This window comes from Mya arenaria, chromosome 4 (genome assembly GCF_026914265.1).
Source record: "Mya arenaria isolate MELC-2E11 chromosome 4, ASM2691426v1".
Lineage (NCBI taxonomy): Eukaryota > Metazoa > Mollusca > Bivalvia > Myida > Myidae > Mya > Mya arenaria.
In genome coordinates this window covers 79,428,824-79,441,831 of record NC_069125.1, presented here as the reverse complement: position 1 = coordinate 79,441,831, position 13,008 = coordinate 79,428,824, and the positions used below count along the sequence as shown (strand labels likewise).

The 13,008-nt window shown below is 35.6% G+C and overlaps 1 protein-coding gene across 1 annotated transcript in view; it reads right to left on the bottom strand.

The window, feature by feature from the left end:
- The window catches only part of LOC128232430 (DNA helicase MCM9-like), an 81,164-nt gene extending 72,090 nt beyond the window's left edge, over positions 1–9,074 (bottom strand). The window contains exons 1-2 of the mRNA XM_052945973.1: positions 8,966–9,074; positions 3,945–4,041 (exon numbers count right to left, since the gene is read on the bottom strand). Coding sequence (XP_052801933.1) covers positions 3,945–4,041; positions 8,966–9,017 — 149 coding nt within the window. The 5' untranslated portion in view covers positions 9,018–9,074. The remainder of the gene's footprint in view (positions 1–3,944; positions 4,042–8,965) is intronic.
- Positions 9,075–13,008: the final 3,934 nt, after the last annotated feature.

Here is a 13,008-nt window from a genome sequence, read left to right as displayed (position 1 = left end):
AATCAAATTATCCCACATTGATCTTGATTCTAAGTCTAAGAGCTTGTCATTCATTTCATCTTTTTGGATTTCAAATTCGTGCGATTGATTTTTTTAAGTCACCACATGTTTGTTGCAATTTTCTTATTTCAATTTTTGCCTCGTTCACTTCATTTTTCTGTTTTTCAAACTCATTACTGATAAAGCTGCATGATGTTTCTACTTCCGTAACCTTTGACTCTAGATTGTTGATTTTAATATCCATGTCCGATATTTTGAGATTGATGGTATTAACTGTCTTTTCAATATTCGGAAGTGAAGTTTTAATGGATTTAATATCTTCCATGATCTGTATAGCCCAACTTGGCGGCGTTGACGGCGCCGGGGGTGCTGGCTGAAACATCCCTGGTGACTGCTGCATACCATAGGCGAACGGTTGTTGGAAGTTTCCAATAGGAGAGGTCATGTTTAAATTCATATTTGACGTATAAAGTTCAGGTGTAAATGTACTATTGTTTACCTGAGCTGGTATATAACGCGGTACACTCGATGCGCTCGTGCATGAAAGATGGTCAAAATGTCCGCTTTCTTCACACAATGGGGAGGTGGCTTTCCGTTTTGCTTTTCGTTGTTTTTTGCTGCCTTGTTTAGAATTTTGATTTGAATTTTCACCTGACATGAAGCTAATGCATTCGTAAACATGATAATCCAAAATTTTCCACAATTAAACACAGATAATTCCCTTGTTATTTAAGTTATTTCGAGCACGGTAAAATCCTTGTCTTCACAGTTCAGTCACGTGATGCAAAAAAAACATTTTTTAATTCTAAACATATTTAATAGCTACATTGATAAATTATCCACTGATACTGTTGAGAGTATACTAGATACACCTTTGTTTTACAACCATCATTTGAAGATTGGTAATAAAGGTATTTTTGTCAAAAGTCTTTATAATAGAGGAATACATTTTATTAAAGATATTGTTGATGATACAGGCACATTTGTAACAAAGAGATACTTAGAGAATTGTACAGGGACAAATATAAATTTCATATTGTTTGAAGGTTTAATTAGAGTTGTTAAGAACTACATTAAAACATGTAAAATTACATTTAGTAATAATGATAGAACTCAAAACCCATCAATGTCATGTTATGTTAAGGAAATTTTGCTTGAAACCAAAGGAAGTAAAACAGTTTATAATGAATTGATAAAAAATAAGGATACTCCAACATGTCAGGCTAAATGGGACATTGTTTTCCAGGATGTAAATTTGAAAAAGATCTATGGATTGGTATTTAGTGTTACAAGAGATACATATATTCAATGGTTTCAAACAAGAATCATACATAGGATTTTAGCTACAAACTCACTTTTGTTTAAAATGAATATTGTTAATGATAGATTATGTACATTTTGTTTGTCTGAAGAGGAAACCTTGATTCATATATTCTGGAATTGTGAGATTATTCAAACCTTAATAAACTGTGTTAAAGAGTTTTTATCAGCCCTAAATGTTTTTTTCCCATTAAATTGCCAGACATTTTTGTTGGGAACCACTTGTAAAAATTCAATTAAATATAATATACTTAGTTATGAAATTAAAAAATACATATATCTCTGTAAAAGGAAAAAAATAAGACCATCCTTTATTGGTTTAAAGAGTAGTTTAAAATTTGCTTGGAATATTTATGAAAAATCAAATATTAATGAAACAGAACTTATAAATTGGTCAGTTGTAAAATTGTTTATCTAGACCACATACATTTTAAAAACAGTAAAAACTAATATACTTTGTACAAGAACATAGTGTTTATATTTTCTTTACTTTTTTCACCTCTTTGCTTTGTTTATATATATAAATAAATATATATATATATATATATATATATATATATATATATATATATATATATACTTAGATGAGTGTTCACCCTTTTAGTTATGTCATACTTGTTTTAACATCTGAAATAGAAATAAAAAGACAAGGATGTAATATAATAATTCAAATTATAGATGATGTTTTGTTTAAGATGGTATCATTATTGATATAACTGAAATTTAATACACTAGTATGTACAAAATTCCCTATATTTATGAAATGTTTTGTGAGGTCAGTTCCTGTGGTGTGCCCCGAACCACGCATACCATAAATGTACGGGGGAAAATAAAAGGTAGCACACAAAAAAAATAAAAAAATAATAATTACCCAATGTAAGGGGGGGGGGGGGGGGGGGGGGGAGTCCTTCCCGTACAAAGAAAAGAGAACTCTTCCATGGGCCTCCGCCATTGTCGCTGGGTTGTTTGGGGGGGGGGGGCATAATTTGAACAAACCTTCACAAGCAATTGTGACTTTACGTGTAAACTTGGCTAAAAATAGACTTCGCTCATGTCAACTTGGCTTAAAATAGACTTAGCTTAAAATAGTATTTTTTATACTTTCAACACCCATGGTATTCAAAAGGAACCGAGTTCTTATGAATATCTAAATACTGTACAAGTTTCATCGAGATACAATCAAAATTGAAGACTGTATCATATTCACAAGCAATTGTTTACAGACAAACTGATTTTTTAATACTTTCAAGGGCCATAATCTAGGCATGCATGGTTGGATCTGGCTGGTTTTCGAAAGGAACCGAGCTCTAATGGATATCTAAATACTGTACAAGTTTCATTGAGATACAATCAAAAATGAAGACTGTATCATGTTCACAAGCAATTGTTTACAGACAAACTGATTTTTTAATACTTTCAAGGGCCATAATCTAGGCATGCATGGTTGGATCTGGCTGGTTTTCGAAAGGAACCGAGCTCTAATGGATATCTAAATACTGTACAAGTTTCATCGAGATACAATCAAAACTGAAGACTGTATCATGTTCACAAGCTAGTGTTTACACAAGAGCATTTTTTTATACTATCAAGGGCCATAATCTAGGCATGCATGGGCAGATCTGGCTGGTTTTGGAAAGGAACCGAGCTCTAATGGATATCTAAATACTGTACAAGTTTCATTGAGATACAATCAAAAATGAAGACTGTATCGTGTTCACAACCAATTGTTTACACAATAGTATTTTTTTATAATATCAAGGGCCATAATCTAGGCATGCATGGGCGGATCTGGCTGGTTTTGGAAAGGAACCGAGCTCTAATGGATATCTAAATACTGTACAAGTTTCATTGAGATACAATCAAAAATGAAGACTGTATCATGTTCACAAGCAATTGTTTACAGACAAACTGATTTTTTAATACTTTCAAGGGCCATAATCTAGGCATGCATGGTTGGATCTGGCTGGTTTTCGAAAGGAACCACTCAACCAAGCTCAAATGGATATCTAGATACTGTACAAGTTTCATCGAGATACAATCAAAACTGAAGACTGTATAGTGTTCACAAGCAATTGTTTACAGACGCACGGATGCACATACTACGTACACATTACCATCGCATAAGCTCTTCTGGCCTTTGGCCAGTAGAGCTAAAAATTGTTTGTTTAGGGTAACCTTCCCAAAATTTCTAGGTAGGGTAGGTAGGGATTTTTTTTCATTTTTTTTTTCAAAATCTGTCGTAAGTTCAGAGTGTTTTCTTGCACATGGCAGTCTTTCCTACATTACTGTCATTGCCTGACTTTGTTTTATCATATAAACAATAATTCTGATTAAAATCTGCATTTATCCGCCCTTCGTAACTCTCTATTCGCTAACGAATATTTATTTTGCTCAGAAACGGAAAAAAATAGTTAGGGTTGGCACATTTTTAAAGGTAGGGTCGGGTTACCCGAAACAGACATATTTTTTTTTTAGGCCTAAGAATAGTGTCCATCAGAATTGCCATGGGTACACTTTACACTTATACATGAAGTTAGGAAATAAAGGAAGATCATATATTACACATTTAAATGGTTCACTAAGTTCAGTTAAATAATTTAAATCACAGATGAAATGGTGCATACTTAATATTCACAGCATAATGTTCCTCTTGATCATCAGCAGCCAAAACACTTCTCATGTCCACCTCATGTCTCTCCAGCACATAACAGCACAGAGTCTCTGAAAACAATGTAAAATAGGAAATTGGGTAACATGGCGAAAGCCGCTGAGATGTTCTGTCCTCAAATATTCTAATGTACGGTAGTTAAAGTATATACAAATTACAATTGTGTACTTACAAACTTGTGACACAGTCCCAATTATTTTAGATACAAGATACAAGAATCTTTATTTAAAGTCGGGTTTGTGTGACAGACATACATAACATATGAACACATATTGGAACAAGTATTTACAAAAGCCGTTCGTTATCATATTCATGCATACAATTACAAATAGTAAAAATTGGATTACAGCATCGAAAGCAGTGATAACATCACCAAGTTTTCCCGGCTGTACGGGCAATCCACACATGCTCCATTTAGTTCTTTCAAGAGTATAACTTAAAGGATAATCCTATACATTGAAATACGGTAACAAAATTGTAAGTAGCAAAATATACAAGGGAATAACAGCATTGTACATTGATGTGTAGTTGGTAAAAAAATTATAACTAATCTAGCTTGATAGGAAAATCTTTGGAAAGTATAGCTTAGAGGAGGCATTATATTAATCATGTAATTTTGACATAACAACTACCACTGTAAAAGAATGTTAATTGAAAAGGAAAGTTGTTACACCTAAACAAAATACTAGCCAAAAGAAAAACGCAAGTAGTTGTATGTGTTTGACAGATGTTATATAAATTTGAAACAATCAAAAATAGATATTTGCCCATGTATTTAATTTGATAATTTGTTATTTTATTCAAAATGTCCGCTGAAATCTTTTCTGGTATTTGGATGCCATATCTTGTCCAGTGGGTGTAAGCCATCCCACTAAAAACAAAACTAATTTTCAGTTACGACAAAGGATAAAAGATATTGAGTGAAACATCTTATAATTTTCAATTTTAATTATAAAGCAATAGGCAATTATTTGCACATTGAACATTTACAAGAGGGACCTGTCCAGTTGCAGATCAGCCTTCTAAATACCAGGTAGTTTTGGGAGCACCTTATTTCCTTTGGGAGGCTGTTCCAAACCTAACTGGCCTCAAAGCAGAGAGTTTTTCCCATATCTAGTAAAATAACACGTCTTAAAAGCTACAAGGTTTTGAAATATTTTGGTGAGGTGACATACAGACATTTGTAAGTGTCAAATGTAATGTTGGCAATTGAACTCTATGAAGAAGATTTTTGTAAGTTGAGGTGTAATCATAAAAAAAACAATTTTAAAGCTCTGTATTGAATCTATACATGCCATATCCCCCGGCGGAAGGTAAAAATCCCCCGGAATTTCGATCCATCCCCCGGTCTCCCGGCGAAAGGTAAAAATCCCCCGGAATTTAAAAAAAAAAAAAAAAAAAATTTTTTTTTAGAGATTTTACATCAGGCATTAATGACAAAGTGGTTTGTAAAGAAACAACTCCGCAAGCGTGAAATGACTGTTTTAAAAAAATGCCAAAAGGAAACCTAAACAACAAGTGATCAATTAATTTGAAGTAATGATCAAAGGCAAAGAAATATTACTATTTTGGAAAAGGAAGAAATTAATAAATGAATCATAGCTGATAGTATTAAGCAGAATTTTTTAAAAGACTTTGGAGGTGGTAAATTTAATTTACAGTATTACAGTATGACATGACAGTGTATCATAAGAATATGATAAATCATGACATAAAATAATTCTGTATAATGAAAAAGTTAAGAGGTTTTCATAGCCAAATACATGAGCCGCATCGCGCGATTTTGGGCCTTCGGACATATACTTGCTATTATAATGTTTTATGGTATTTAAATTAAATAATATTTCAGAAAGAAATTCTGAAAACTTCATGACATAATCACTTAAATTTCATGAGATACATGTTTACAAGTGAGACCATGTATTGCGCATTTTGAATACTTAATTTGACGTCATTCATATGGCGTCGTTATGAAAGGACATTATTCAAATGACGTGCATAATTAACCTATCAATATTACAACTAGCTTATGATTTAAATTATTTTCTTAACACAATATCTTTAAGGAACATAATTTAAGATGAAAATTATGAATAATTTTTGCATCTTTAATAGATAAACAAAGACTATTAATGCAGTCAAAATATGTTGGGACGAAGCCCATGGTTGCTATGGAAACATGAGTAAACCAACGGTCATAAATTGTCAGGAAAATGATGCTCCAATAAATACCTTTAAAAGAAAGGAGTTTGGAATGAATTGATATAAATAGCAAAAATCATTATTTTTGGCATCTTTTATTTATGATTATTTCATTTGTAATAGTTATGTCCGAAGGCCCAAAATCACGCGATGCTGCTCAGGGTTCCCGCTGGGTTCTAAAAAGTTGTCGCCACTGTTTCGCGGGGGGTTAAGGGGGCCGTGATAGGCCCCCTTACGGGTCCAGGGCAGCGCCCTTGTGGGGGCCAAGGGGGCGAAGCCCCCTGAAGCTCATGGGGTTTAAGCATTTTAAGAGCCTTAAATTGCATTTAATTAGCACATTGTCGTGCAAAAACATAACATTTTGTTGTTGTTGTACATGAAGCACAAGATATTAATAGCAAATTGTTATTCTGTTGACAAAATTCATTGTATATGGACTAGTATATAAATAAAAAAATATTGCAAAAAATGTGACATAAACATCAATATGTTGATTTCAGTCTAATGCCTGCATACAATAAAAGAATACATTTGTGAAATTATGAGATAAATTTAAAATAAATGGAAACTCAAAGAAATATACATTGTCAAACTAGGGCCATAACTTTCCTAATAGAAATTTGTCTACCTACTCTTTACTCCAGCCAACATATTAGAAGCCTTATCAAATGGGGTTTAATCCTGTTTATTTGATTTCTGTTAATCTTTTTGACACTTTTTGAACTCTTAGAATGCTGCATTTATAGCAATTACAAATTGCGACAAAACCGAAAGCAAGTCTATTTTTAGCGCGTAAACGTCATTACGAAATTTGCATATCACGTGACTTTCCGACAACATAAAATTCTATGATTTGCATATTTAAAACTAACACGATAATTACGCAACAACAAGGCTGTTGAGCTAAATATTAAAATTGTTAGCTAATAAGAGACATAACAGTTAAAGGATGTCATTGTTTATCCGTGAAAGCAATAAAATTCTGCAATAATTAGCGAGGTGTTGACTGGGCCGTGACTGCTTGCCCTAATTATCGGATTAATTTTTGTTGTCGCACCAGCAGATGCGCTTGATTTATGACAGTGACAGAATCGATTATCATGCAGGCCGCATGATCACCACTGACGTCATTTTAAGAAAATATTTTAGAAAAAAATCGTTGTCGCCATAAATTCGCCAAATTTGAAAAGTTGTCGCCACTTTTGCGATTTTGTCGCAAATGGCGACAATGGCGATCGCCAGCGGGAACCCTGCTGCTCATATGTGAATACATTTTTTCGTACTTGTGTCTAAAAATACTTTGAAATTTCGCCAACTTAAACCTGCTAAAAAAATCCACCTGAATACTACCAAAATCCCCCTAAATTTCAGCCTTTCTGAACAAATCCCCCTGAATGGTCTCCAGAAAATATGGCATGTATGTGAATCTTTCGCATTTTTTCTGTGTTGGTCTTGCTAAAAAAATATCAAACGACAGGACTAAATTTTCGATTTACAAGCCCTTTCAGGTTAGTACCTGAGCAAAAACCTAAGCCCAAAAGCTTTTCACTCGCCTAATTACAAACTAGAACTAGAAGCGCCGCAATCCTATGAAAACAGATTTTTAATATGGGCAATCAGAAATTATAGCCAATTCTTTTCTTGTAGGAGTTAGGAAAAAGGTAGTCCAAATAATTGTACGTTGACGGATTTTTTTTTAGATTTTTGATATGGCAAATCCTTCACGTACAAATTGTTTAGTATCAAAAGTGGGTAGTTGTTCCGATCAGGATTCCGGGTTAAAGCATATAGCGTCTATAAAATATCATAAAGACAAGAAATATTACCAGATAATGTTATTTTATATTAGTTCCGTACACAATTTTTTTTTTATCCAACTTATAATTATGAATTTGACGGCTTTTCTTCATTTCATTCTGTCAAAACATAACGATATATACATGAAGGGCACCTGCAAGGCTTTAGGGCACAGTTTTAAATCGCTCGGAACATTTCGGCCATGGCCGAGTTGTTACGATTGTATAACGAGGTCTATCTCGAAGCTTTGTCGGAGGAGGCCGAGTTATTACGATTGTATCGAGTTGTTCCCCTTCGCATAATTGTTATCTGTGTCAGTCAACTTTCGTTTTATTGGAAAGGTAAACAACTTGTTTTAATGGATTAAATGCTTGTTTAGTGCAAAATAACATTTCACTTACATGGCAAAATATGAATATAACTCTTTATGATCAATTTCAACCATAAAATACTTCACTTAAAACAATTTCAATATTTTTAAAACACCCCCGTTTTTTGCACATTCCCGTTTAGACGTTAGGGATTGGAAGAATCCCGTATAACACGTCTATTATTTTAGACTAGGAAAAAGGTGGCAGCCTTGTCTTTACTTTGAACATAAAGAAACATAACTGGAGAAACATAACTGGAAATTACTCTAGTTAAATCTCTTAGTTTCGCTGCAACATTCATACCTTGCTGCTCTGAAAATACTCCTACTTTGGTCAGAACCTATACTCAGTGATCAGGAATTCGTTAGGTATGTCAAGTGTGTAAAAAATCAATAACTTCTGTAGTGTGTGTGTGGGTAAGAAATAGCTGTGTGTGCATGACTTCACTTTCATTTATATTATTCATTGCAATGGTTTTTACAGATAAATCATGAAAATGTTGTTACCAATTCGGATGACAAAATATTTCATTTGATTGAAGTGATACCAGGTACAGTATAGCATTCATCAGATTACACCTTAAACAAGTATATAGATATAAGCCAACCTTTAAGGGCCACTTCATCCAGAGACGTTATCGGTTTAAATAATTGACTCATTAGCTGTTATGTTGTCAAGTTTTGTTTATAGTTAAATTTTCCCGCAAATTCTACCGGTGCGATAAATTATTACTTCGGAAGCAGAGTAATGGAAGGAAGGAGATTTAGGCTACATACAACTAGTTTTAAAAGTGATATTTCACATATTTATGCAGTTTGTATAACAAATTAATATCATTAATACATGTAAAAAGTGAAATATCGCAAAATAGAGGCTTTTGCTGTTTATGAGCTAAGATAAGATATGATATGGGTTTTTTTTATTTTGAGTCGGCAAGATACCGTCTCCGTGACCTAGTGGTTAAGCTACAGCCTACGGAGCGGGAGGTCGTGGGTTCGATCCCTGGCCGCGTCATACCAAAATATGTTAAAAGTTGGTACAAGTAGCTCCCTTGCCTGACGCCTGGCATTTAAATGGTAGTGCTTGGAAAAGTGGTGTACTTAGTTCTGGTTTGACCCAAGAAAGTTGTACCCCGGCCGTGTATCGATGCTTTACACCGCTGAGCCGCGACGTAAAAGAACCAAGGAAAAAGAAAAAGAGCTAGGGTATAGCTCCCGGACATTCTTGAATCCCACCACTGTCTCTTCGGCGTGCTGTCCCTTCAGCAAAAACAAAGGACCTCGATGGAAATAAGTGCTTGCACTTTCACGGGTTATCCTTGACCGTAAGGTTTAAAGAAATACATACATACATACAAACAATACGGCAACATAAGCTCATGCGAGCTTTTGAACCGGCTATAGACTTAGAAATATTTAGCAATAAAAGCCTTAACCATGAAGTTCTACCCGTTTTCCGCGTCGGGGTGTCGTACAACGCTGCGACCTATTGAGACATAGCCTCTCGTCTAGGAGATTTGCTCGGGTTCAGACGGGCACTTTTTCCATTCTTGTCGTGAGGTGTATGTGTATATGTGCTGTGCGGGGAGCGGCGAACCGACCTGTGTGTGCTGCGTTCATCAGCGCAGGCGGGCACCGACGCCGCCATGCTTGTGATGCTTATATTTTATAAAAACCTAATCCGTGAAATTTTAGGCGTTTTTCGATTAGTACAACCCATTTCATTGTTGACGTGTACCTAGAGGTGCTGAGAGGCGGAATTATAATGGCGTTTCAGTATGAAACGTAACGATTTCCTACATGTGTTTGTTTTTGTTGTTTGTCCTAAATAAAAAGCTCTAAACCAATTTAATAATTCTTAATTCATTTTTAGAATATCTTGAAGGAAATGCGTTTTAAAATAAATATTTATTTATTTAGGGACGGCACATGAAGAACTTGTGTCACCCACACTCAGTCCATCAGCATTCAACCGCACCCAACCCGTTCACTCCATTGGCAAGTGGGATTCCGGGCTATTTCCTGGCACTCCGGATTTTACCTGGGACCATTAACAACCCTACTCCCAGATTTCACTGATGGAGCAATCTGATTTCAATTCTATATAAAACAAACAAGCAAACATTACTAACATTACTAACAGTTATTTGTTAGGTACTGTTTGCGAAGCGCTATGCCCCGCCCGCGGCTCATTTCACTCATTAGCATAATTATAGTGGTCAGTGGTTGAGTTAGGGATTCCCTTGATTCACATTCATTTCTGTTTATGCGCCTTCCACAGTGCAAAAGCCATTTAAATGACTAAATCTAAAAATGTTAAAAAAAAAATCGATTTTTAATTAGTTTTTAGGTACAATATTTAGCAAGTGTAACTCGTAAATCCCTTTCAACATGTATAACGGTAATTAGGACGTGAATTTTTTTTACGAAAGAATATTTATTTATCAGATTTTGATTTTTTTTTTACATTTTTCCGGAAATGTCTTAATACAAAATGTAAATGTTTCTGTGTCGAATTGTCAATCTACAATGCCTTGAGGATTCGTGGTGATTGCGGCTTTTTAAAGAAAGATGTTTGCATTTTTGTTACCAGGAATAAATTTAATCCACTTTTTCATAATTTGATTGAATATCTTTCTTATTTGAAAATATATCACCAAGAACCTAGAATACATTGTTGATTAAGTAGTTACAATATCCAAAATCTGATAAAAAAAAAATCTTCTTTCGAAAAAATTTGGTCCACTCCTTATTACCCAAAAACATGTCACAAAGAACGTATGGCTTAATCCCGAAAAGATTGTTCATCAAAACTAAATAGCACATGAACTTTTGAAACATTTTGTGTGTGTTTTGTTTGCCTTCTGCACCTACTTTGCATTGTGGGAGGCCCTTTAAAAGCATTTTAAGGGTTTTATCAAACATAACCTGAGACTTTATCATAGTTGCATGTACGCACTTTTATTTTTCTCTAATTATTTAATCCTTAGTGGTACTTCGACTTATGCATGTGATAGTAGACTTTTTATAACATGCTATACTTCTGTTATCCATACTGGAGTGACTTAGACTTATGTTTTTAATACTGAAATGAAATATTTTATCATAATATGAATTTATATCTTTACTGTATACTAGTAATACATGTTTGTCTTTCAGATATTACTTATTAAATCATATATATATATATATATATATATACATGTTTTCAAAAATACTTTTACATTCCAGGTTGTTGTTGTTATTTTTGTATGTTTTTTTAACAATTAAGAATAAAATGTCAGATTCTACAAGTAAGGTATGGTAGTGGATGACTGGCAATTATATTAATGTACGGGATTTAAACAACAGGTATTCAATTTAGCATTATGGTTCATAACTTAAGAGGAATCTAAGAAAATTATTTAGATAAATTTTATCTCGTGCTTATAAACCAAAGAAATAATAAAATACCGCTGTATATTATAAAGAATTTGTTTGTTGAAAAAATGTGTTTGTTAGTTAAAAATAACGGTGTAGGGGGAAGAGATAAACACCTAAAAATACGACTGCGTATTTGTCTAATCAACATGATGTCAAATCTGTATATCTAGAACAACCATCGAGGGAAATAGATGGTTCAATTCCTGTATGGTGCCATATTACCAGCTAATACATGCATTGGTCAAACTAGTGGTGGGACATGCGCACTCTTTTTGGAGAGTGGATTGTTAGGTCCCACAAAGTTATATGGGAGCGCTCGAGCATGGATTCTAACTTTGGGTAATATTTGGTGGCTAAGTAATCATAAATTGGATATGCGTTGCGAGTTTCGAACCCACGCCCGCTAGAACGCTAGAACGGAGTTCTACCAATTGGCTCGTACCCACGCCCGCTGGAACGCTAGCACGGAGTTCTACCAATTGGCTCGTACCCACGCCCGCTGGAACGCTAGCACGGAGTTCTACCAATTGGCTCGTACCCACGCCCGCTGGAACGCTAGCACGGAGTTCTACCAATTGGCTCGTACCCACGCCCGCTGGAACACTAGAACGGAGTTCTACCAATTGGCTCGTACCCACGCCCGCTGGAACGCTAGCACGGAGTTCTACCAATTGGCTCGTACCCACGCCCGCTGGAACGCTAGCACGGAGTTCTACCAATTGGCTCGTACCCACGCCCGCTAGAACACTAGCACGGAGTTCTACCAATTGGCTCGTACCCACGCCCGCTGGAACACTAGCACGGAGTTCTACCAATTGGCTCGTACCCACGCCCGCTAGAACACTAGCACGGAGTTCTACCAATTGGCTCGTACCCACGCCCGCTGGAACACTAGCACGGAGTTCTACCAATTGGCTCGTACCCACGCCCGCTGGAACACTAGCACGGAGTGCTACCATTTGGCTCGTACCCACGCCCGCTGGAACACTAGCACGGAGTTCTACCAATTGGCTCGTACCCACGCCCGCTGGAACACTAGCACGGAGTTCTACCAATTGGCTCGTACCCACGCCCGCTGGAACACTAGCACGGAGTTCTACCAATTGGCTCGTACCCACGCGCGCTAGAACACTAGCACGGAGTGCTACCATTTGGCTCGTACCCACGCCCGCTGGAACACACGGAGCGCTACCATTTGGCTCGTACCCACGCCCGCTAGAACACTAGC